The following is a 23,709-nucleotide window of genomic DNA, read 5'->3' as shown; positions in this document are numbered from 1 at the left end:
GTCTTTAAATGGCCGCAGGTGGCCTTACACAGAACCCGGGGTGGGGGGGGAGGGTGATGTGGACACGACATGACAGATGTCCCACCCCTGCCCTAACATGCTGGTGTTTAGACTGCATCTCCCAGAACCAAAGTGGTGTCAGAATCCCTTTGTTCTGATTTTAGGTTTGGAAATAGAAAGCTGGTGTCTGTGGGTCAGAAAGCGGCCTGGTACTTTGCTCCCCGCCTTTGTAGATACGGCCGGTCCCGTGCTCTGGTATCTCTGGAAGAATCAGTACTGGCCAGTCAAGCCGGTTTAGTTGCTGACTTCCTCTGGGAGGTGCAAGCAGCCTGGCTATTGGAGCAGACGCCCACGTATGCTGCTGAGTCATTTCATGAGAAGGGGTCTTCCCTGTCTGCTCACATGCACTGCCTCTCCTGGGCCCAGAACCTATTTTGACCTACTCTTGAATCTGGTTTTTTAAAAAAGATTTGATTAAGAGAAAAGGGAATTCAAATGCTGTGTCCCTGGGAGTTTGGAGGGGTCCCTGCTGTGTAAACAGCACTGCTGAATTAACACAGGCCGGATGGGCCAGCAGCCTGCTGGCTGAGGCTTCGTGCGGTGCACACTTCTCGAGTTGTGAAACACGCAGTGTGCTCTGAACACCTTTCCGGAACTATTAGGAGTGCCCGTCATCTCCAGCCCGCCCCCGCCCCCGCCCCACGACACTCCCTTGTTTTTTTTTTTTTAAGATTTTATTTATTTATTTGATAGAAACACAGCGAGAGAGGGAACACAAGCAGGGAGAGTGGGAGAGGGAGAAGCAACCTTCCTGCCGAGCAGGGAGCCCAATGTGGGACTCGATCCCAGGATCCTGGGATCATGACCTGAGCCGAACGCAGATGCTTAACAACTGAGCCACCCAGGCGCCCTCTTTTTTTTTTTTTTTTAATTTTATTTATTTATTTGACAGAGAAAGACAAAGCGAGAGAGGGAACACAAGCAGGGGGAGTGGGAGAGGGAGAAGCAGGCTTCCCGCCGAGCAGGGAGTCCAGTGCGGGGCCCGATCCCAGGACCCCGGGATCACGACCTGAGCCGAAGGCAGACGCTTAATCGACTGAGCCACCCAGGCGCCCCGACACTCCCTTGTTTTAAAAAAGGGCCTTTTCTAAGCAGTTGCTGCGGGTGAGACTATCCCTGTCCCTGCTCTCATTTGGGTTTGCATTTTTGTTTGTAACTAAAGTTGCAGTTAGCAACTTGTTGATGACTTGTGGTCTAGAAATGAGGTGTGCTGGATACATAATGTCCAGATTTTGTGCATAGACGTTTCTTAGAGGTGGGCGACCTTGGTTTCATGTGGTGCACCCACGCGCAGGGTGTGACTCGGGTGTGTGAGGCCGGGTTTGTTTGCACATGGTCATCTGCCGGCAGAGAAACTGAGGCCTGGAGCTGACTGTGCAGCCAGTCGTGGTGCCGTCACTCTGCAAGGCGCCCGCCGGCCTGGCGGTCCCGCTCGATGGCTTCTCGCAGCGCAGCTGTCTTTACGCTCGCTGCTGAGCGGTGACCATGGTATCTCAGCCTCCCGACGAGCGTTCTCTGCGAGCTAGTGAACCCCGCTCGGGTACCCCTGCAGCCGTCCTGTGTCTGAGCCTCTGCTGGGGACCTGCGTGGGTTCATACCTCTGTCTTCACATGTGTGGGGAAAAGGAAAACCCGTATCGGTGTCAGCAAGTGTCCCAGATCAGATTTTTGGTTCTCTCTGTGAATCGCAGAATGATGCCAGGGTTCTGTAACATGAGGTGAACCCCACCGTCATGGTGAACCAGGACGTTCCACTGCCGTCTCGCGGCCTTGTCCCCGTCTTTCCCACACTAACGTGAGCTCTCCCTCTTGTTGCAGGTGCACTTTTCGATTCCCCAGCACGGCCATAAAGATCCAGTTCACATCACTGTACCGTCAGGAAGAGGCCCCGGCGTCTCCCCTCCGGCCCCTCTACCCGCAGATCTCCCCTCTGAAGATTCATATTCCGGAGCCGGATCTCCGCAGCTTGGTCAGCCCCGTCCCGTCCCCAACCGGCACCATCAGGTGAGTGGCTGACTCCGGCCTGGCCACACGCCCCCCCCCTCCACAGCACCAGGGTCCCCCCTGCTCTGGCCATCTGTGTGAGAAGCAGGATGAGGACACAGGTGACTCAGTAGGTCTCTGGAAAATTGCAGGGGGATGGAGATTTTGTAACTATTTTAAGTGCATCGAGGGACCTGACAACTTAAAGAACATCTCTGGAGAATTCTCTCATAGAGTGAAGAGTCCCTACAGCATTAATCACTTTCCCAGTTTGCAGTTCTGTGTCTTAGGGGCTTTCTTTAAAAGAAGCACAGGTATGATTGCTTTAAAGGCATTGACAATATTTTAAAGTAATCTGTGCATGCCAGGATTTGAACTTTGTTTTGCTAAACTTTATGAAATTTAAGGACTTGATCTAGAGTCTGAAGGAGAGAGAGTTCTCAAACGTTCCCGTCCTTGGTGTGGTGTACAGAGAAACCTTAGGGGAAGGTTTCGGGGAGATCCCCGTAGAGAGGGACTAGCTGGCTCTCGACTCCGTGTCCCGCCCTCTCCCTCTGCTGGTGCCACGGCTCGGGCCCCGGCACTGGCAGCTTCCCCCATGGCTGGTGCGTCATCAGTGCAAGTGTCAGACCTGGAAAAAAAGGCAGGTCGTGTCTGAGTCTGGTTTTGCCGCCACATACCTCCTGCAGGGGTCAGTCCTCAGGGGTGCCTCTGAGCCACACTTGGAAAACCGATGCTCCTCGGGCGGGAGCTTTGCTGTCCCCACAGCCTTCTGGTCGGACGCCGTGCCTTCCCTTGACAAGCGGGCACGCTCTGGTGGTCCTCGTGTTCTCCTCATGTTCTAGGACCGTGTGTCACTCGGTCTGTGACAGTCATGCCTCACTGCTGTTTTCCTGCTGGGACGTGTTGCGGACACGTTGGGAACAGTTTGCTTTGAGCTGGTTGGAGCCCGCGTCCTGCAGAACCAGGGAAGAGGCGTGTCCCTCTCTCACGGAGAGAGTGGTAGGCACAGCGCTGATCATGGCGTGGCCTCGAACTCAAGGCTGGCCCCCAGTTCTGGTTCTGGCTGTGTAGCCAGTTGTGGGAGAGCCAGGGGCCTCGCTGGGCCTTGTTTTCCTCGTTGTAAGGCCAGAACGCAGATGTCCCGGCTCTGGGAGACGGGGAGGAGTGGCAGCTCTCTGAAAGCCGTGCGTGTGTTCGGTGCTGTGCTCAGCGCAGTTCGTGCGGCGTCTCAGGTGCTCCTTCCGCTCCCTTCAGGTTTCTAGAAGGGCTCTGCTCTAAAGCCCCAGATTGAGCGTGTGATCTCATTGTTATTTCAGACGGCTAGCTGGACCTTGATCTAGGGCACGAGCTTTATGCTCACGCTGTGAAAATGTTCCTGCACGTACTTATCTGTAATTTATCCACGGATAAATAGTCATACGAGGGGAGATGAGGTGGGCCCTGTGGACGACGCTCTGCCTCTTCCTCACACGGCTCACGGGCCGCCCGCGACCCAGCAGCTCACCGGAGCGGGAGGTCCAGGCAAGAACTCGCGCACGAGGGCTCAGGGCATCACTATTCCTAATAGCCACGAAGCAGGAGCGACTCGGTGTCTGTCAGCTGGTGAGCGGCTAGGTCAGATGTGGACTGTTCACGGTGGAATGTTACGTGGCCATAAAAAGGGATGAAGTGCTGACACCTGGCAGAGCGTGGCTGCCCCGTGGAAACGGGATGCGGAGTGAAGGCAGCCGAACGCGAAGGACCGCACCCCGGTACGATGCCGTTGATAGGAAACGCCTGGAACAGGGGATCTCGGGGAAGGCAGCAGGCGGGCAGCTGTGGGGGCTGGGGGTCGGAAGGCGTGCCCACCAGCTGTACGGCCTTTGTTTCTGGGGTGACAGTGGAAACGCTTGGGACTCAGTGGTGATGGTTGCTGACTCTGTGAGTACCCCAGAAACCCCTCAGTTGTACTCTAAATGGGGGACTTATCTCAGTGAAGCTGATACAAGACCTGCCTGTCCTGACACCTTCACCCAGAGCAGCCTAAACCGGCTGCGGGCACACAGACCAGCGGTGTCCCACGCCCATGCCGCTGGCCGCTGGGGGCCGGTCCTGGGTGGCGTGGGGGTGGCCGTGGAGGGCCCTCGGCACCCAGCAAACCCCGGGCGGGCCGTCAGTGTGGCATCGTTAATAATCGGGGTATGATCCAGCCAGATAGACACTAAGAAAGAAAAATGTATTGGTTTGTACCTGGAGGGCTTCAGAAAATAAATATATTTCCCAGGAATATTTCAAATCAAAACAGTAGCCAGCTGGGTAAGATATTCAAGCCAGGCTCTGCGTCCTGACGTTGCTTTTGTGTTGGACGGGAGGCCGGAGCTGGAAGCAGTTCGGGGAGGTGTGGACCGAGCGCAGGTAGGAGCTCGGCAGGTGCGGCTGGAGCTGTGCTGAGCTCGGGTGCGTGTGAGGGGCCAGTCCCCGGGCCCGGGTGGGTGGGGGCGCTGTGTCCCACCTCCCCCCTCCCGCTTCTCCTTTTCATCTGGCGGAAGATGTGGGGAGAAAGTAGCCACTGTGGGACTGGCCCTCTCTCCCTTTTTGGCCTTGAAGTATCAGAGAGGGACTTCTGTTTACATCCGCTTATCTTAGTGCAGTGGAATCCAATTTAGAAACCTCAGAGGCCCTTGTGGTTTCACTTGCCAAGATCCTGTTCAACTTCTGGGCTGTTGCAGGGGTGGAGCCTCGTGTTTACAAACACCCGCCACCCCTCCTCTCTGCCCTGGGACGCCCCCCCGACCTCCCCACCCCCGCAGCGACCGAGGAGGGGAACAGGGCTGAGGGCTTGGCTCCGCAGGGCGGGGGGGGGGTGGGGGGAGGGCCTGGCACCCTGCGCCCAGCCGGCCTGCCTGGCCTGCACAGCTGTCGTCCGTCCCTCTGACGACACAGCGGGGGGGGGGGGGGGGGTGGAGCGCGCCTCTTCTCCTAGTTTGGTGTGCCTGCTTCCCGCTCTCGCCATTGGCCAGCTCACCCGGGCCACCTGGGGGCCTTGGTCTGGGTCGCTTTCCTGCCCGGACCCGGTTTCTCCAGCACCCTGGCCTGAGCCCCTGTCCCCTCCAGGGTTTTCCGAGCAGCGGTCCCGGGAGGAACATTCTCGAGAATAAACAGCCCCGCCCCGCACTCCGACCCGCCTGCCTGCCTTTCTGTTTGGCCTTTTTCTGCTTCCCCTGCCAGCCAGGGGGTGTGGCTCGCCTGTGGTTGGGTTTGTGTTTTGTTTTGGGGCGTTTGTTTGTGTTTTGTTTCTTTTTTGTTGATGTACTCCACCCAGAAAATGAATGAATGCTCTTTGAAATAAATTCTGCTGTCTTCAGCAGCATTTTATTGACTTTTTTTTTTTCGTTTTGCAAAGAAGTGGTGTTTTTAGGAAGGAGAAATCAGTTCACCATTTTCTGGGTTTTACAAAATGAGAGACCAATCTATAAAGAGCTCTTGGAGCTAGGAGTTTTAGGGACAGAACCGAAATGAAGCCAGAGGAAGGAGGCAGGCAGCACAGGAGGAGGAGAGCTGGTCTTTCCCAAGAGCCAGACTTTACAAGCTGTTTCTTTAAGAAGCCTTTCCTCGCCTTGATTTTTTTCCAGGTAGAGCTCAAAAACCAGAGTAATTTGTGTTGTGAAATCTGGCAAAGTGTAAGCCACTGACTTCAAACTGAAACCGCCCTTGACTGTGGTCCCCAGGCGCATTTCCCCCCCATCGGTGGTTGGAGCTCGGCTGCCCTCCCCTCCGGTCCGGTCCATCCGGGAGAAGTGCTTCCGTTTTTCCAGCCGACTGGGGCCCTTCCTTGGGGTGACGTTCCCTGCGTCACAGCTCCCAGCCCGGCCTCCAGATGCTTCTTGTAATGCCAGCAGGGGCCCTCGCCCGCTGATCCGTTGGTCCAGGAGCCCCATCGTCTGTGGCTCACCTGGGGCCACTTTCCTTTCCAACACCTCTCCTGTGGACTTCACACCCCCACCCGGTCCCTTTCCCTGCCGAAAGCTCCGAGAAATAAAAATCGGTTCATCCACACAGAAAGGTGGGCCCTCCACCTTCTTTGTATTTTCCCTTCTGCCGAAATCCGTGCCAGGATGTATTTTGGCTCTAAAATGTTGAGAGAAAGTTCTTATCTTCACTGGGGTGGCCCTTTCCCTGTTCTTGGGCACATCTCACGGGGGCCCCTTGGTTCCTGCTTCGTGTGTTCTTGGCCGTGCCTTCTGGGCGACGCCCGGCCTGTGTGCACTGCTGTGCCCGCGTGGGCACATGACCCGGCAACGGAGGGCCCTTCCCAGGCCTCACACTCTGGGAAGCAGGAAGAACCTGGAGGGCAGGGGCTGAGGGGGGCATTCCCCCAAGGTCTGCACCGGGCAGGCCGCCCCTCGGGGGGTGTGTGCCTGGTGAGGTCCGGGCTGAGGAGCAGCTCGGGCCAGTTTGCTGACTGCTGGGCACAGGGCAGAGTGCGTTTCAGAAACGAGTTAGGCTTTTGAAATAGCTTCCCAGGATTTCACAGCATCGCATTTATCTTAAGCATTCCTTAAGAACGGTCTCAGAAACTGGCCTCTATGGATTTTCTTTCCCTGTTCTCTTATTTTTTTTTTTCCTAGATTACAGAAATACTGTGTATGCATTATACAGAACTCAAACATTTTGGAAAATGAAGCTCCCCCACCCTGCTGCTCCCAGGACAGGTCATGGGGTGCGTCTCCTCTACACGTTCCCGACGGCCGCTCTCATGGGGGCTGCTGTGGGTCCCTCCTCCGCAGGAAGGCCCCGTAGAGTCCAGTGTCCTCCCGCGGGCTTTTTCTCCTTTCCCACTGGGTCGTGGGCGCCTTTCCGAGTCACCGCTCTGCAGGGGCTGGAATTGGCTTCCCGAGCTTCCCACTGGGGGTCCACGGGCCGTGTCCAGTGTCCTGCCCTCAGGGGCGGCCCTTCCCAAACGTCTGCACATCTTACACGGAGGCAACACAATTCTCAGATTTGGTTATTTTGTTGAAAATATGCTCTTTGAGAGTCACGAGCCCTGGGATTTTAGGGCAGTAATGAGGCTAGGAGCCATTACTGGCCCCCACGCCAGGCGTCTGCCGGCACCAGCCGGGCGGTGCTGTGGCCCGTTCCCAGATGGGACACCGACGCCCGGAGACCAGATGCCACCCGCAGGTCCGTGCTCCGTGCCACGGCGGTGGCGCCAGCCTCGTGCATGCCGCTGAAACTTAAAACAGGTGGTTTTTATCAAAGGGATCCGTGCACGTGGTAGAAGAACCTAAACGCGCCCCGAGGGGGCACCGCGGGGACGGTCCCCGGCCGCCTCCGGGCTACGCTGGTGTTGGCTCACTTCGGCATGGCCCACTGCACGCCTCTCGGCTTCTCGGTGTTCCTCGTAGTGACGTCCCCGGTGGGGAGTTGGGGTTTTGTCTTCTCTCCCCACCCCGGGACCTCAGGACCGTTGGGCCCGTGCTTCCTGCAGCACCCACGGTTTCTCACTCGTGCTCTGGCCACTCCTGCCCCGGGCGGGGGAGGGACTGAGGGCCTGTTCACTGTGTTTGGTTCGGTCCCCTGTCCCTGTGACCCGACCCGCACATCCCCCCACCGCCCCCGCGAACATCTGTCGCGCGGACCTGCTGGGAAGGCCTTCCTTGAGAGCCCGGTCTCCCTTGGCCTGGACCCAGCCTGGGGCACCTCTGACCCTGCAATTGGACCCCCGGGCAGTCCAGGATCTCCCTCTGCCCAGTCTTTCCCTTTCCCCGATCTGCTCCTCGGTTTTATTGGGGAACATTCTCCAGTTGCTTTCTGGAAATGGGTACAGGACAGGTGAACGAAAATCACAAGAAATCTTCCAGGCCTGAAAATCATTGTTTTTCTCCGTTCACACTAGATGAAAGGTTTCACTAGTGGAGAATTCTCGGGGGGACACATTTTTCCCTCATAACTTAAAGTCACTTTCTAGCTTTGAGTGTTGCCATTAGAGAGTGTGGTGCCCCCCACCCCCACCCCCGGCTCTTGGACCGGACGTTTGTCCTCTGAGCACGCAGTGTCCCTGTGTCCCCACCTCCACCAGCACGTCTGCAGCGCTAGGAGCTGACCTTACTGTTTCCAGGGAGCCTCCCCTCATGCTCTTACCCCTCGCCGCTTTCCGTGGGCTCTGGGGGGGCTCTGGGGGGGGCTGTCCTCCCACCCTTCACTGAACTTCTCTTTCTCCTCTTTTTAAAATTCGAAGAACGTTTCCCCGTCCTCCATAAGTGCCTTAGCGGCCTTCTCACCAGCTAATCAACGCGGTCTCTGCCCTTCTGGGGTCAAGGCCACGCTCCGTTTTGCTGTTTCACACCCCCCGCCCCGTCTGTGAGGGCAGTGCCCTCAGCAAAGCTGGGGAGATTAGGAGGCAAGGCTGTAAATTCACTGAAATGGTGTTTCAATAAGAAATGATACTTTAATCGAAGCACTTACTTTGTAGAATAAAAAGATCCTAGTTTTCAGAAGAGTTCAAAAGGCATGAATGAAAAACAGAATTACCACTTACCTCTATGTATTCATCAAAAGTATGATCTTCTGCCTGAAAAGCCTTTCGGCTCAGCTGCCATCCCATTGCGCTAATTCTGTTTTTTTGACTGAAAATTAATAATCTAATTAAAATCTCAGTAACACTCCACTCCAAAAAGACTGAGCTTCCAGAAAACCATCTGGATGATCTCTGAGGTGGTGGTGTGGGGCTGGGGCCCAGGGAGGGGTTCCAAGTGGCCCCTCCTGGGGGCTGGGTGGGGCGGTAGAGCGTAGACACTCCCAGAACCTTCCTGGGCCCACTGTTTGGGGCGCAGGGTCCGGGTTCTCTAGATGAGAGCCCCGGGGCGGTCCAGGGAGGGGAGAGGACCTGACCACGCCTTACAGACTTCAGCCCGGCCTCTTCTTCCGGCTCCCTCCCTCCCCCCACCCCCACACCTGGGTGCTCCCAGGTGCCCACTCTGATCTCAGGGCCGTGCGGTCCGAATCCCAGGAGGCTGGCATGGGAGGAAAATGCTTACAGCCCCAGGGCAGACCAGGCTGGGCAGGCATCTGAGTCGGGGTGGGGGCCTGGCGGAGCTTCGGGGCATCCTGGAGGGGTGGCAATGGGTGCCACGGAAAATGCTCACTGCGGGCTCCAGGGACGGACGTGGTTGGCCAGCCTTCTGTCCCATTGGTTTTTCTCAGTGTGAATTCTTACTGTCATAGTGAGACCTGAAGATACCTTTTCCCACCAGGCTGTTCATTCTTTTCCAGTATCTGTAAACATAGGACGCAGAGTCATCGCCAGGCATGATTTGCATGGTCGCAGAGGTCCCGTCCTGGGCCTGGGCGGTCACAGAGCCAGCTTGGGTTTGCCCCGCTGCGACAGCCTGTGACCGCCGCCCCCCAGACCGTAAGCTTCTCTCTCCTGAAACAGAAATGTGACTTAGCTATATTCCCACAAAAGGGGCAATCAGCGACGGATGGTCTAAAGTGCACATTCCACTGCATTTCCACCTAGAATCTTGAATCAGGAAGAACAGGCATTTATTTAGTGCGATGTCTGTAGGGGGCGGCTCCTCGGCCCCGGCTGCTTCCCTGTGTGCCCAGATGCAGGCTTCCCACACACCTGGCCGGGGGGGTGGGGGGACACAAAGGGAGCAGTTCTTTGCCTAAGCCTGGCTGGTTCAGTCAGGAGAGTGTGCAGCTCTTAACCTCGGGGTCGTGAGTTCAAGCCCCACGTTGGGCGTGGCGTCTACTCCAAAAGCCAAAAAGTTTTTTTTCCAGCTTTTGCAAGCAATGAGGGAGATTTTCAGTCGGGTAGGGTACAGCTCTGCTATGGGACGCTGAGTGTCTTGGTGGGTTTCCCCAGGGTGGGAGCCTTGCTGAGCCCCAGGGCCCCCGGACCCCCATCTCACACCTGCCCCCGAGGCCCATCTTGGACTGAGCTCACGTGGCATCTCCTTTCGTCCTTCTCTTCAGATGGTGGTGCGACATCAGGGCGGCCGGGTGCCAGGAACAGCCCTCCCAGCACAGACCGGCCTGCAGGGACAGCAGAGTGGGGCTCACGGGGAAGCTCGCTGCCCCGAGGCCAGAAAGGCTGTGCGCACAAACACACGTTCTGGGTGGGCCTGCTGGGCAGCTCTGGGGTCCTGGCCGGTGACCAGCTGCGCTCCGTCCCCACCGAGCTTCCCCACAAGCGCTTGCCGGCAGGAGCCACCCAGTGGCCCCTGCGCGCGCTCCCCGGTGGATTATTCCCGTTGGAAATCATTCTTTGGTGAATGGCAGCGTTTTCTCTGGGTTTTGCCTCTGAGAGTTAGAGGTAAATTTTCTGCACTCTTCTGCAGAATAGTGACCTGTGGCAGGCAGAACGGACCCGTGTGTCTAAGCCCAGAGGTCGCGTGTGTCCTTGCCACTGGTAAGGGCGCCTGGTCAGTGTCAGGCAAGGTCAGGAAGCCACCTGCCCCCTGGTCGGGTGTGACTCTGTCTCCGGGAGTGACGGTTCTCGTCCCTTGTGGTGTGACGCGCAGCGGGTGTTGGGTGTGTGGGAACCGAGCGGGCTGACGGGGCCGCGATGCACCAGGGCGTCCTGCGCTTCAGCACCGTCAGGCAGAGCACAGTGCAGAGAATCTTCGGGACACACTCCTCACTTTGGGGCCGCATGACCTTTGAATCACAGCTCCAGGCCGCGTGTTGGTGGCGTTTGGTCCCAAATGGCTGCATGTGAGAAGCCTGTTTCTGAGTGTGTGAATGTTCCCGCCCTAATGTTATAAGCTTGGGTTTTGTATATTTGGTTCCAAATGAAGTTAAGAAAAAGCTGTTTTTATTACTGTTTCCTGCCTTTACCAAGCCTGTTTATATTGTTGATCACAGGCTCTGTTCACTCCTGTCTCTGCCATATCTGGGGAATCCAGCGGAGCCCTCGAGATCCCGGGCACCCGGGTGGCTCCACAGAGGGACAGAGGGGAGGATGCAAGAGCACGTGGGGCGTGTTCGGAAACCTGGGGCCTTCTGGATGGTTCCTGGTGGGGTGCTGGCCTTGGGGAGCTCTCCTGAGGGCAGAGGCCTGGGTCCTCTGTGACTTTAGGGAGGCAGGGCGAAGTGGCCTTGTCCCTGCTCCGCGGGCCGGGGTCGGTGGGGGGAGGGGCGCCTGTGGTCCGCGTGAGGCTGGCCATCGCGGCTCCGGTCAGCTCCCAGCAGGGGCACCTTTTACTGGGCTTGTTACCTCTAGCGTTTGCATTGGTTTCCTCTGAATATTTTGTAACAGAATTAGTTTTCAGAATCAGAATTTCATTGTCGTTTGATGACCAAAGTCCATCTTGTTAATAGCAGGCGCTGCACCACGCCTGTCGCTGCTGAGCTGGGCCAAGTGAGCTCCAGCAGGAAGCGGGCCAGGGACCCTGCAGCCCGGCACCGGCCAGTATGTGCTCAGGACCCGCTTGAGCCATGGGTGTGTCCGGCCTGTATATTTGGCCGCAGTTTCCCACCTCCGATTGGCAAGGCAGCCCCGGAGGGAGACAGCCGGTGTGGGCCGCAGAGGCCGAAGCCGAGGGCCCGCCCCAGAGGTCCTTGAGCCCTCTCTCAGGGCCGGTCTTCCCAGCCTTGGCCCACGGCGCCCTCGTGTGGACAGTGAGCACGCTCCGCCCCGCCTGCCTTGCGGGTGGTGCCCTTCGGGCCCAGGCTGTGTGCGGTGGGGAGCGGGGCCCACTGGGTGGCTGCCGTGTAAACCTGGTTCTCAGGACCCACAGCTCCCACCGCGAGCAGAAACCGCTGCTAGATACCACACATCACGCCGGCCACGCGTGGAGGCCGGCTGTTCTCTGGCTGCACTCGGTCCGTCCTTGATCGGCGGCGAGATGTGGCGTCGTGACAACACACGGAGGAAAGGGGTCGGATTTCCCTGTGAGCCTGCATCGCCCAGCATCGCCCATCCTGTGACGTCAGGCTCTCCTTTGCAGGGTCATGAGCTCAGGACGTGTCGTTTCTCTCCGCAGTGTTCCCAACTCCTGCCCGGCCAGTCCCCGTGGGGCCGGGTCGTCCGGCTACCGCTTCGTTCAGAACGTGACCTCGGACCTGCAGCTGGCCGCAGAGTTTGCCGCGAAGGCCGCCTCAGAGCAGCAGACAGACACGTCCGGGGGCGACAGCCCTAAGGTGCCAGGCCTCACGGCGCACGTGGCAGAGCATGGGCACACACAGGGCTGCTCTGGTGGGCGCGGCGGGCTTGCGGGTGCTGGCGAGACGAGGGGCCGCGCTCGGGGGCCGGACGGCGGCCCTCCGCCGGAGAGCGCACTTTGCTCCTTCACTGACGTCGCCCTGAGGCCCCGGGGACACTGCCCTTTCCCGCTCTGCACCTCCTCCGTGGTCTGTCCTCGTCCCGTGCGTGGGGGACAGGACGGCTTCAGGGTTTTTCCTTACAGCTTTCGTATCTTAGTTCACGCTCCTCTGATACCTGTCTTTAAGTCAATTTGCAGAGGAAGTGAGAAATTTCAGAACTAAATTATGATGAAAACCTGGGGCCGGAATGGCTGTCCCTCGTTGAGTGCACACACATTGGCGAGACGGGTGGCGGTCCCTGGGCCTGAGTTCGGTGGGCACGCCGCTGCCCTCTGTCCTGACCGCTGGGGCCCTCTGCAGGAGCGGGGTACACGGCTGGTGGGGCTTGCAAAGCCTGCCGGGGCTAACGGCGCGCTGCCTTTGTCCTCAGGATGAGTCGAAGCCGCCGTACTCGTACGCTCAGCTGATCGTGCAGGCCATCTCGTCCGCACCGGACAGGCAGCTAACACTAAGCGGGATCTACGCCCACATCACCAAGCATCACCCTTACTACCGGACGGCTGAGAAAGGCTGGCAGGTGAGGCCCGAGCCCAGGAAGCCGGGTGCCCAGCCCACTGTGGCGGGACAAGAGAGTCAACGGGCAGGTCATTTTCTGTGGGACAGAGTGGTCCAGGGATGTCTCCGCTGATGGCCTGTGGCGCATCTGAACTCAGCGACTGGCCCCAGGGTGTCCAAATAGCCTTCTCCCCCTCCAACGTCCAGAGAAGGGAGGGTTAGTTCCTACACCTTGCAGTGTTTTCACACTTACCATGCCTTCCGATCCTGCGCTGTGTTGGAAATGGACCATGCACGTGTACTGGGACCATCAGACCTCGTGTCACGCTTGTTCTGGGACGTTCTCCCCATGGTTGCTCTTTCCCTCTGGCCAGTTGACTTAGTACGAGTTCTGACCCACATACTCCTAGGCCGTGGCTTGTCTTTCTGTTTCACTTTTTCTACAAGGAACGCTGTGCTGAATTTTGTTAGGAAAAGCCACCACTGTGCCTTGGTACTTCCTGGTAGAATCCAGTGACCTTGACACCCCCTGGAGCGCCCTTGTCAGCGCGAACGCTGGGCTGTCCCATCACCTCTGGTCTCGTGTCTGTTAACGTTCAGATGCAGTTTGTTTTCTGACTTGCTAACTGACGAGTATCTCTTCTTGCCCACAGAATTCAATCCGACACAACCTCTCTTTGAACCGTTACTTTATTAAAGTCCCTCGTTCCCAGGAGGAGCCTGGGAAGGGGTCTTTTTGGCGAATAGACCCTGCCTCAGAAGCGAAGCTCGTGGAACAGGCATTCCGAAAACGGAGGCAGAGGGGCGTCTCCTGTTTCCGCACCCCGTTCGGGCCTCTGTCGTCCAGGTAAGCCCCTGCTCTGCTCCTCGGTCAGCATCCTGGCTCCCCCACACGTCCGCATTCACGGAAGTGTCTTTGGCACTGTAAACGTGGCACCTTTGTGTTTTTGAGCGAGACGATGTCAGGACAGTAAAGTTAGTAGGCGGACCACTGGCTGCGCCTTGGACGTGTCCGTTCTCAGAAGCCGAGACACAGGCGGTGGTGGGAACAGACCCTAAAACCAGAGAGGAGTGGAAGGGGCCTGCAGGGTTCTGTGGAAGCTGGCAGGGGGACCGACCGAGCAGGTCTGGTCGAGCTCAAGCACGCTGTCATTAACGAAGCCGACATCAGGATGTGGCCGCCATCTGCCCTCTGGTCGGGGCCCCTCCCGCTCCATGTGCGCGCGGCCAGCCTGGTCCATCGGGCCGAGCTGCACGTGGACAGGCCCAGAGGTCTTCCCAAGGCCACCAGTCCAGGCAAAACATGGGGCAAGAGAGGGCAGATGCTCTCCGTTGGCACCTGGCGCTTTCCACCTCGTCGTGTAGCAAATGTGATTCCGTGAAAGGCTGCTCAGACATCCAGAAATGTCTCGTACAGGGTCTGCGGTGGTTCTCGGTGCCGTAGCCAAAGTAGAAGTTGGAAGAGAGGTGACAGTCATGGTGGTAAGGTAGGAATTCAGAACGTTTCAGCTGAGCTCAGAGTTTCCAGAACACCACACTGCTTGAACAGGGCTTGGAGAGAAATGTTGCTAGAGTAGCTGAGTTTGCTAGGGCTGCAGTGGGGGCCTACAGGCCTGGCGGCCGGCTGCGCCTCTCTCACGCTGGTGTGGCCAGAGGTCACGGTGGCAGCGGGGTGCGCGCCTCCGAGGCGTGAGGGCGTCTGCCCCAGGCCTCTCCAGCGCCCCTGGGCTCGTGCAGGCAGCTCCCTGACCTCTGCCTTCATCTCCCCTGCCATTCTCCCCGAGCGTGTCGGTGTCTCGATTGCCTCTTTGAGGACATCGGTCACTGGGTTAGGGACCATCCTACCGACTCCAAGGTCCCCTTGTGAGGCACGGGTGACTTCTGGGGACACAGTCCCGCCCGTAACAGTGACCGCCACGACATTGCACTTGTTAGATCAGCCTGTCGGCCGGCTAGGGGAGCAGTTCCGGGGCTGGCTCTGTGCGCCCAGCGCTGCCCAGGGAGCCCTGATAAGGGGTGTCTCTGGAGGACGATGAGGTGGGCCCGTCTTCACGGTCACTCTGGGAGTGAGGGACACAATCTCATGAATCTGCATAGTGGCAGGCAGGAAATTCTTGGGCCCAGGAGGAAGCTGTGTGAGCTGTGTCTTAAGGAGAGGGAGGGACTCTCATGGCTGCAGAACCTGGATTTTTTTAGGAGGGAGGCAGTGGGTGTGTTTGTGTTGGGTGGGAGGCAGGTAGGAGGCAGGGTAGACTTGGTGCAGCGTTAAAGAGGGGCTGCCAGGAATTTGGGCTCCTGAGGTCAGAAGGAAGGCTGTCATAGGCTCGGGGGCTGGGAGGGACCTGGGTGTGAGCAGACGGGCTCCAGGCCTGGGTGGGAGGCAGACGAGCCAGCTGAGAGGTGGGAGAAGCAGGAGGACTTGAGGGCAGGGGGCGGGGGAGGGTGCCAGGTCTGTGCCCGAGGAGACCAGGGCGCCCACAGCACCCCCGTGTCTGGAGAGGCAGACGGTGTTTACTGTGGCTGGTGATAAACGCAGAGCAAAGACTGCTGCCCCCAGGCAGCCCCAGCGTCCTGCCTTGGAGAGTTTGCGTTGACCCTGGGATTCTGTTCGCGGGACCGTGCGTCCCCACGCTGCGCAGCCGGCCCCCGGCCAGCCCCAGCAGGGCACGAGCTGGACCACAGTGCTCTGTTTTAGAACCTAGGCGAACGGTGACGGAGGGAGCAGCCTTCCCCGGACTATTAGCCGTGCAAGCCGAATAGCCGGGCGCCCAAAGCCGATGTGCTCCTTCGGCCGTGGGCCTGTCCTGGTGGGAAATTCGCGCCCATCCCACCAAAGCCTATGTCTTTAACGCTTTCGTGGAGGACCGGCTGGTCCCCTTCAGGAAGTAAGTGCTCTGGGAAGATAACGCAGCGTCCTATCGGGTAGCTCGTTGCCACCGCGGAACGTTATGTTAGTGGTGGAAACACCTCACGAGGACAGAGAAGCACCAGGAAAGGCTGATGAGGTGCCGTGTGGCGTGGATGTTGGCATGTTTGTGTTTTGCGAAACACCACTTTCGTTTGACCTTGTGTACTCACTACCACGGTCCTTCTCTTGTTCCTTCCGCAGGAGTGCTCCAGCTTCACCCACTCACCCTGGGCTAATGTCCCCTCGTTCTAGTGGCCTGCAGACCCCAGAGTGCCTGTCTCGAGAGGGCTCACCCATTCCACACGACCCTGACTTTGGGTCAAAGCTAGCTTCTGTTCCAGAGTATCGCTATTCCCAAAGCGCACCTGGTAAGAATGCTCTTGTCCCTCCTCCTGGCGTGGCAGAGCGGAGCCTCGCGTGCCCGCGGGCCTTAGAGGTCGCGCTCCTTCTCGTGCAGGCTCTCCGGTCAGCGCCCAGCCGGTGATCATGGCCGTGCCTCCCCGGCCGCCCAGCCTGGTGGCCAAGCCCGTCGCCTACATGCCAGCATCTCTAGTGACGGCACAGCCGCCCTCGGGCCACGCGATCCACGTGGTGCAGCAGGCCCCCCCCGTCACCATGCTCAGGGTGGTCACCACCTCCGCCAGCTCTGCCAACGGGTACATCCTTGCCAGCCAGGCCTCGGCAGGGGGCGCCCACGAGGCGGCGGGCACAGCCGTGCTGGACCTGGGCGGCGAGGCCAGAGGTAACGCGGTCGTGCGCTCACCGGGCTGGGATGGGTACGGCCGTCCTTGGTCTCCAGGACGGAGCCCGGCAGCCTGGGCCACGGGGCGCAGCGCCCACGTGCTGGGGCCACAGGCCGTCCCTGGGGGCCGATGGTTCTCAGGCTGCCGCCTTTCCTCCCTGCTACTTGCATTTTTGGGGGGTGCATGTCCTTTTAAATCCTCACCAGTCGTCCTCCAAAGCGTGCCCTCCTTGGGTGGTGGCGCCTCCAGGTGCGCAGCCCCCGAGGTGACAGCCCTGCGTCACGGGCTTGAAGTTGTGGTCTGGAGGGTGATTGCTCTGGAACCTCCAGCCGGGAGTCCTTAAAAGTCACGTAAAATAAAAAGTCGCCGCAGAGTCCTACGTTGGGCGTCTCGGGCCCAAGGGGTCATGGGTCAATACTGAAAATGCAGCCAATACGGCGGGAGCCCCGGCGGGAGCCCTTGAGCCGCACACGGTCTCCTGGGCTCCCGGGCCTCCACCTGCTGGCCCCGGCAGCCCATTCATAGCGTCACGATGACGAAGCATTTTGGAGAAAGAAGACCAGGGCTCCAAGTGCCGATCTTTTCATTCCAAATGACGTTTTCTTTCTCCGATTACGTTTGGGTTGATTAAAGTTCAGGGTACTTAGATGTTTTTCTAAAACCCTAGTAATCGTTTTTTTCTTGTTTGGAATGTGTTTCATTGGTGGGATGTTTCTTTTGAGAATAGTCGACGCTTCAAAACCGCGGTCTGTTCCCCCCATAAACAGACTCCCTGCTGAGCACAAAGAGGGCGGGCTGCCCCGACAGGCGGACGGGGCTCTGACACGCCTTCTCCCCGCAGGCCTGGAAGAGAAGCCCACCATCGCGTTCGCCACCATCCCCGCCGCCAGCCGCGTCATCCAGACCGTGGCCAGCCAGATGGCCCCGGGTGTCCCCGGACACACGGTCACCATCCTGCAGCCAGCCACGCCGGTGACCCTCGGGCAGCACCACCTCCCTGTCCGGGCCGTCACTCAGAACGGGAAGCACGCGGTCCCCACGAACAGTTTAGCCGGCAGCACTTACGGTGAGGCCCTGTCCACACCTGCTCGGCTCAGCCCCGCCGGTCCGCCCGTGGTGCCCATGGTGTGTCCACTCAACCCAGTGGTCCCCTCGCTGCGGCCGGCTTATTGAGCATCTGCGCCCCGCGGGCAGTGGGGTCAGGCCGAGGCCCGAGCCCTGCCGCGGAGGGAGATGGCCACGTCACAGCGCTCGTGCCCCGCTGGGTCAGACGAGAGGTCAGAGGAAAGGGAGGAAGGGAAGCAGTTGGAGGTGGGCAGGGAGGGTAGGCGCGCACGGAGCAGGGGTGCGGCTGCCGGGAGGGTGGCGGGGGTGTTCAGTGTGCGTGGGGTGGTTCAGGGCAGGCGGCCCGTGTTAAGCACCTGCTAGAGGTGAGGGCAGGAGCCCTGGCTGTCTGCAGGGGTGTGAACGGCTGCAGCAGAGGAGGTCCCGGTACACGGGGGGCGGGCACCCAGGGGCCGGGCATGCTGGGAGCCAGGGTCCACTGTGGCCCACCTGGCCTCGCGCAGTGAGTGCGCGTGCTCAGAGCTCGTCCGCGCTGGTCCTCACCCGATCCCAACGCAGATCTCTCTTTTCTCCACTCCTAGCCCTCACGAGCCCCCTGCAGCTCCTGGCGGCCCAGGCTAGTTCGTCCACGCCGGTGGTGGTCACACGGGTGTGCGAGGTGGGGCCCGAGGAGCCGGCGGCAGCGGCCGCCACCCCAGCGACCCCGGCCACCGCTGCCACCTCTGCCTCTTCCACCGGGGAGCCCGAGGTCAAAAGGTCACGCGTGGAGGAGCCCAGTGGGACTGTGACGGCGCAGGCCGGCGTGATTGCGGCCGCCGGCCCGCAGGGACCCGGAACCGGGGAGTGAAGTCACCTGCGTGTCGGCTGAGTGGGATGCTCGCCAGAAGGGATTCTGGAGCCGGGCCCTGACCGCCGGCCTCCTGCCGCCTGTGGACCGTGACGTGGAGGCTCCACGCTGACCTGCGCACGTGCCGAGCGGACAGGGCGGCCTCCACCCGCCTGCACCCGGACACGCTCGTCCTCCTTGTTCTGTCTCCTGCCCCTGCTGTGGTTTAAAACAAAACACATAAACAAGTTCAGACAGCTGATTGTACGATTCGGGAATGCTTGTTTTTATTTTCCTTCTCCCTCACACCGTCTTCTCTCCCAGGCCTGTGGTCGAGGGCTGGATCACGGGCCGACCCGGCCACGTGCAGAGGCGAGGCTTCCAGAGCAGCCTTCGGCCCCGAGGACGGACAGAGGCCTGCACGGGAGGGGCCGGCGGGCATAAGGCCCGTCGGCCGAGTGGGAGGAGGCCGGAGAGAGGCAGGACCTGTCAAAGCTCAGACTGTTGTGGGCTTTTCGCCCTAAAATAGTGACCTAGAAAGTCTTGGCATTAATCGGGGAGAGGGGGATCTGGTTTGGCTTTGGACCCCAAATACTTCCTGTCTTGTTGAAACGCATTGAGGCTTAATCTTAAATCTGAGGTAAACGCAGAAGGAAGCTTGTGTTTGTGAGGTCCGCATCTGTGGACGGTGGCTGTGGGTCCGGGCTGCGGACAGGCATTAATCCCGTGAGGAGTCGCCGCTGCCGCTCTGTCTGCTAACTTCAAGAAAGATCGACGGCGCCTGGATTGGCTTTGGGGGCAGAGAGTTGTCTGGGTGAGGAGCCGGCGGCCCTCGTCCAGAGGCTCCGAAGCCAGGAATCCGTGAGCCCTGCGTCCTCTGTGGGCCTGAGGCCCCAGCGCCTGGACGCCGTGGGACGCACAGCGCTGGCATGGGCCTCTCCCACCACCACTGTCACCGAGTCACACTCGCTTTCCCGCCGACACGTACCTCCTGCTGTGCGTCCCGCCGTCTCCTGCGTCTGCCGCTCTGGGGCCACGAGCGGTGGCCGCACCGCCCCTGCGCCCGGCTCTTGCGGACTCCGTCGGTCTTGCCCTCGAGCCGACGAGTGGCACCAGCTCCCCTGGGAGGAACCCCTGCCCTTGCAGACACGCCCCTGCTGCCTGGAGCTGTCACCGGACAGGAGGTGAGCCCGCGCTGCCACATTTATAGCCCAGTTCGGGATCCAGATTATAGTTCTCCAGCTCCCCGTGGAGAACGTTCTCAGGAAATGTTAAGCGCGTCTGTGAAAAGTGACTTTAAACTGGGCTGGCCGCCTCGGCACTGGACCCCACCCGGCACAGCAGCCCCTGGCCCCGCACAGAAGCCCAGCGGGGACAGTTTTTCTTCCTGGAAGTAGCCTGTCCTCGGCATTAGTCTCCCCTCAGCAAAGCTGCCTGCCCCTCCCGCCCCGAGAGAGCGTGCGGCCCCTGGAAAGCCGCCGAGAGAAGGAGGCCTCGCGGGCCACGTCAGGTACTGGCTCAGAACGAGAGGGAAACCGGGGAACACAATCTCGAGGCCGTTCGGGCGAGATTGGCTTGTGTGCCGAGCGTGCCGTGCCCGACGGCAGGGCTCGTCGGTGGCCAGGGTGGGTGTGACGAGCTGTCTCGCTGCCACATTTGCCCGTTGCCGGGGCCACGTGCAGAGCATCCTCCTGCCTGGCCCAGGGTGACGCCTGTCCTGGCGTCCCTCAAGCCCCGAACCAGTCGTTTTCTATGGCACCAACCTTTAAGTGGGAAAAAAGCTCTTTTGTGAAATCCACACCTGTTGCCTTCAGTGCCGTCGGGATGGAATTGGCCGGGTGTGCCGTCCTCGGTGATGAGAAGTCGCGCTCTGTTTCGCATCGACATTTTCTGTTGCTTTATAAACTTTGTCTTTTGCAGAGTCTGGTGTGCGTGAGAGGGCACGCGGGTCAGGCGGAGGCCGTGGCACGACACACATGGGCAGTTCGCCTCCTTGCCGCGGGCCTCACCTTTGAGGGTCTGACCCCAGGGCCTGCCTCCGGCTCACCTACTGCTTCTCCCCCACCGTGGTCATCGTTCACAGGGTCCTTGTGAGGGGGGTTGCCCAGGTTTGCTGGCACCATCTACAGAGAACACGGGACGGTCGCCCACGGACACGCGTCAAGCCTTTGCCTCATCGGGTCAGTCTGGCCTGACCCTTTGCTCTCCCAGCTTTTGAGACGTTTTGGTTTGTGCTCCTTTTTGGTGATGATCGCACTCTATTCAGGCAGTGGTTCCATGAGGAGGAAGCGCAGAGGGGTCAGAACGTCGGTGGTGGTATTCTGCCACGTGGAGAGCTCGCGCCTTTTCCGCTCCTGCTGGGACCGAGGAGACCCTGTGGGGTCAGCTCAGGCTGGGCCTTGGGGGAATGGCCCCTCGGGGTTCACAGACAGTGAGCTTCTGGATGGGTTTCTGGTCATCTGACCAGACAGCAGGCCTGGCCCCTGCCGGCACACGTCCTGGGACGGTAGCCGAAGGCCCAGGGCAGCCCGCACCTCAAGGAGACGCACCTTACAGCACAGCGGTCTGTGCTCTCAGAGCCGACCAAGGGATGGTCTCCACCAGCTGGGAAGCAAGGGCACCAGGCCAGACGTGACCCGAGGACTGCGGCCCTCTGAATCTGGCCTGCCTTGACCCACCGCAAGCGTGGGTTGTAGAGGGCGGGCCGACCCCAGCCAAGATCGGCAGAAGTGGAACTAGGTCAATTCTGGCATGGTGTGCTGGGGTCACCAAGGCCTCAGGGGTCCGAGGACCTTCTCTTTGATCTCCCAGGGGCTCGAGTGTGTGTGGAGAGGGCAGCCAGGCCAAAGGTGTGCGGCTTTGGGACGGGCCCACCTCCTCCTGCGCCGTGACCCAGGGCACGCAGGCCCTCTGCACCCGGTGGTACCAGGTTCCTCTTCTCAGTGTCCTGCTTGACCAGTCGCCACGTTCACCAGCACCAGAGACAGGAAAACACCCTCTCCGCACAGGAAGGAAGTCACACAAGTAACTACTTTTCAGTAGTGTGCGTTTCGCACCAGGTATAGTCTGGTATCGTGTTGGAAGGAGGAGGGTTGTACCCAGAGGTCACGGTGGTGGCACAGGGCCCAGTGCATGGAGCGGTGTGGGACACACAAAGCCACGGAGGCATGGCTCCTGGCGCCCTAGGGTGGACCTCCTGAGCTGTCTGCATCCTTCTTCCATGCTGAGGCCCTCCCAAGTACCGCGTGCTGGCCTCAGACGGGCCAGTGCAGTGCCGTGGGGAATCAGACAGACCGTCCCCTTTCCATCTCCTCTGTAAATTCTTAAAGGTTACGTGGCCTGCATCCCTCAGTGAGGTTCAGCAGGCGCCGGAACAGCCCCTAGTCCTGCCCCACGCTCCGGGGACGGCAGGACCCATTGCTGGGTCCACCGTGCAGAGTGGCACGAGGCCAGCCCTGGGGTTATGGGGTCTGTGTGCCCCTGGCCATGCCTGTCAGCTTCACTCTCCCGCAGGCTCGTGTTTGAGGGTTGCTGTTTTTTTTTTCTTTGTTTAAGAACCAAGCCAAGTAGAGAAGATGAGGAGGGTTTTCTGGGTTGATAACATGAGTATTCCGTGATTCTCGAGCTGGGAGGGAACGAGTTCAGGGTGGGGGTGTTGCCACGGCTGGAGGGCGGGGATCCCCACTTTGCCTCAGGCAGCCTGACCCCAAAGGGTTCAGTGGGGACCCCCTGGTCCCTCTTCTGCTCCTCGCTGGGACTGGCAGAGGACTGGCTCAAGGCCTCGCGTATCACTGGGTCCGGGCTCTCGCTTCCCTGAGAACGGGTCTCCGTGGAGACCCAGAGTGATGGGTTTGACCCATCTGGACCACCTGCTTCTGCCCTGAGACACAGCCTTGTCCCTGGGACGCCAGAGCCCCGCCGTTAGTGACAGGGGGCCCTCCTGCATGTCACCCAGGACCCAGAAGTTCCACGGAAGCTCCGCCCACCACCAGGCGCTGCCGTTTGCCCTGCATTTTTACACGGGACTAAAGTGAAAATCTTCTTGGAATTAGTGAGACTTGGGGATCTTGTGTCTCCGTTATCCTAACTGCTGGTTTTGGCCCTCACCGTTTCAGCCAAGAGTGAGCGGAGCATCTGTCTCTAGGGAGAAACCCCACAAAGCACTTCGTCCAGTCCTGGCACCTGCTTGTCATTGGGGTGCACTTGGGAGAAGCAGGGATCCAGGCGGGGGTGGGGGGCAGCCGCGGGCCTGCTGCACGGAGCCTGCTGTGTAAGAGCCGTGTCCGCAGCCTACTTCCTGCGGGTTCTAGTTTCCCACTGGCGTCCCAGGCCGGCCAGAGAGTCTCCGGGGGGCTCTCTCTTCTTTGCTCCAACCCTGTTATTTTAAGAGTCAAATACAATTGGAAGAATCCTGGCTCCTCCTGCATTCGGGAATCTTGTTCTTTTGATTCATCCCACTATTTATCGATGGTTTACTCCATGTCAGAAACAGTAAAAGTGCCCGGGAGGGAGGTTCCTAGCCGCAGTAAGGGGGCTTGCCCTTCTGAGCTGTCTCCCAGAGTCACGAGGTGTGTGGTGACCTGGCCCCTCAATGCCGAGCGAGGGGGCTGGGCTGGAACGAGGTCTGCGCCTCCGAGGTGGGTTTTCCCACACGAAGTCAATGGGTGTGAAGGATGTTCACCTGGCCTGTGGTCTCTTAAGCTCTTAGCCTCTAAGTTTCTGTGTTAACTGACCCCCATCTTTTCTTTTTTTTTTTTTAATCCATAAGAAATGGGATTTAAAATCAAACATTTAAAGTTTGGCCCTTCCCTGCTTCCCTCCCAGCTTCCTTTCCGGAAGGCTTTCTGGATACCCTGTATTCTTATTTACAGGGCTCGGTTTGTATTTCAGGATGGGGGTCGGGGAGGAAAGAGACAAAAGTGTGACCCCGACTCTCGCCTCGATCCGCCGAGTTCAGCCCATGCCCTGCAGCTCGGCCCACGCGAGCTGAGATTTTTTTTTTTCCTTACCTGCTGGCAGTTTTCCTGTAAAGATAATTTGGGGGGCGGGTGTTAGGGGTGTGTGTGTGCGCACGTGTGAGAGAGTGTTTTCTTACAGCAGCTGTCTAAAGTATTTTCTGCAGTACACGTGATAATCAGTGCTTTAAAAGCAGTGGTACCCCAGACAGTGGAAACTAGCTCATGGGATCGGAGGCCCCGCCGTGCTGCCAGTTTCCACCACCTGTGTGCACGTCAGTCCGCGGGAAGCCCAGGGGGGCCCAGACGCCCCACAGGTGGCAGGGAGCCAGCAGTCCCGTCCTCAGAAAGACGAGAGGCC

The 23,709-nt window shown here is 59.4% G+C and overlaps 1 protein-coding gene across 4 annotated transcripts in view; it reads left to right on the top strand.

Annotated features, from left to right (window-relative positions):
- Positions 1–20,189, top strand: part of FOXK1 (forkhead box K1) — an 84,065-nt gene extending 63,876 nt beyond the window's left edge. For 3 of the 4 annotated variants that reach the window (XM_064593368.1, XM_064593369.1, XM_045875890.3), the window contains 8 exons: positions 1,878–2,063; positions 12,017–12,173; positions 12,727–12,873; positions 13,505–13,698; positions 15,961–16,127; positions 16,217–16,501; positions 17,344–17,568; positions 18,149–20,189. In XM_064593368.1, the coding sequence (XP_064449438.1) occupies positions 1,878–2,063; positions 12,017–12,173; positions 12,727–12,873; positions 13,505–13,698; positions 15,961–16,127; positions 16,217–16,501; positions 17,344–17,568; positions 18,149–18,414 (1,627 nt within the window). In that variant the 3' untranslated portion in view covers positions 18,415–20,189. The remainder of the gene's footprint in view (positions 1–1,877; positions 2,064–12,016; positions 12,174–12,726; positions 12,874–13,504; positions 13,699–15,960; positions 16,128–16,216; positions 16,502–17,343; positions 17,569–18,148) is intronic. The other variant, XM_064593367.1, reaches the window with a different exon arrangement.
- The last annotated feature ends 3,520 nt before the right edge of the window (positions 20,190–23,709 follow it).

This window comes from Mirounga angustirostris, unplaced genomic scaffold (assembly GCF_029215605.1).
Source record: "Mirounga angustirostris isolate CCGP_5_RB_7025 unplaced genomic scaffold, mMirAng1.0.hap1 SCAF_5, whole genome shotgun sequence".
NCBI lineage: Eukaryota > Metazoa > Chordata > Mammalia > Carnivora > Phocidae > Mirounga > Mirounga angustirostris.
The sequence above is the reverse complement of the archived record's forward strand: the minus strand, read 5'-3'. Positions and strand labels throughout refer to the sequence as shown.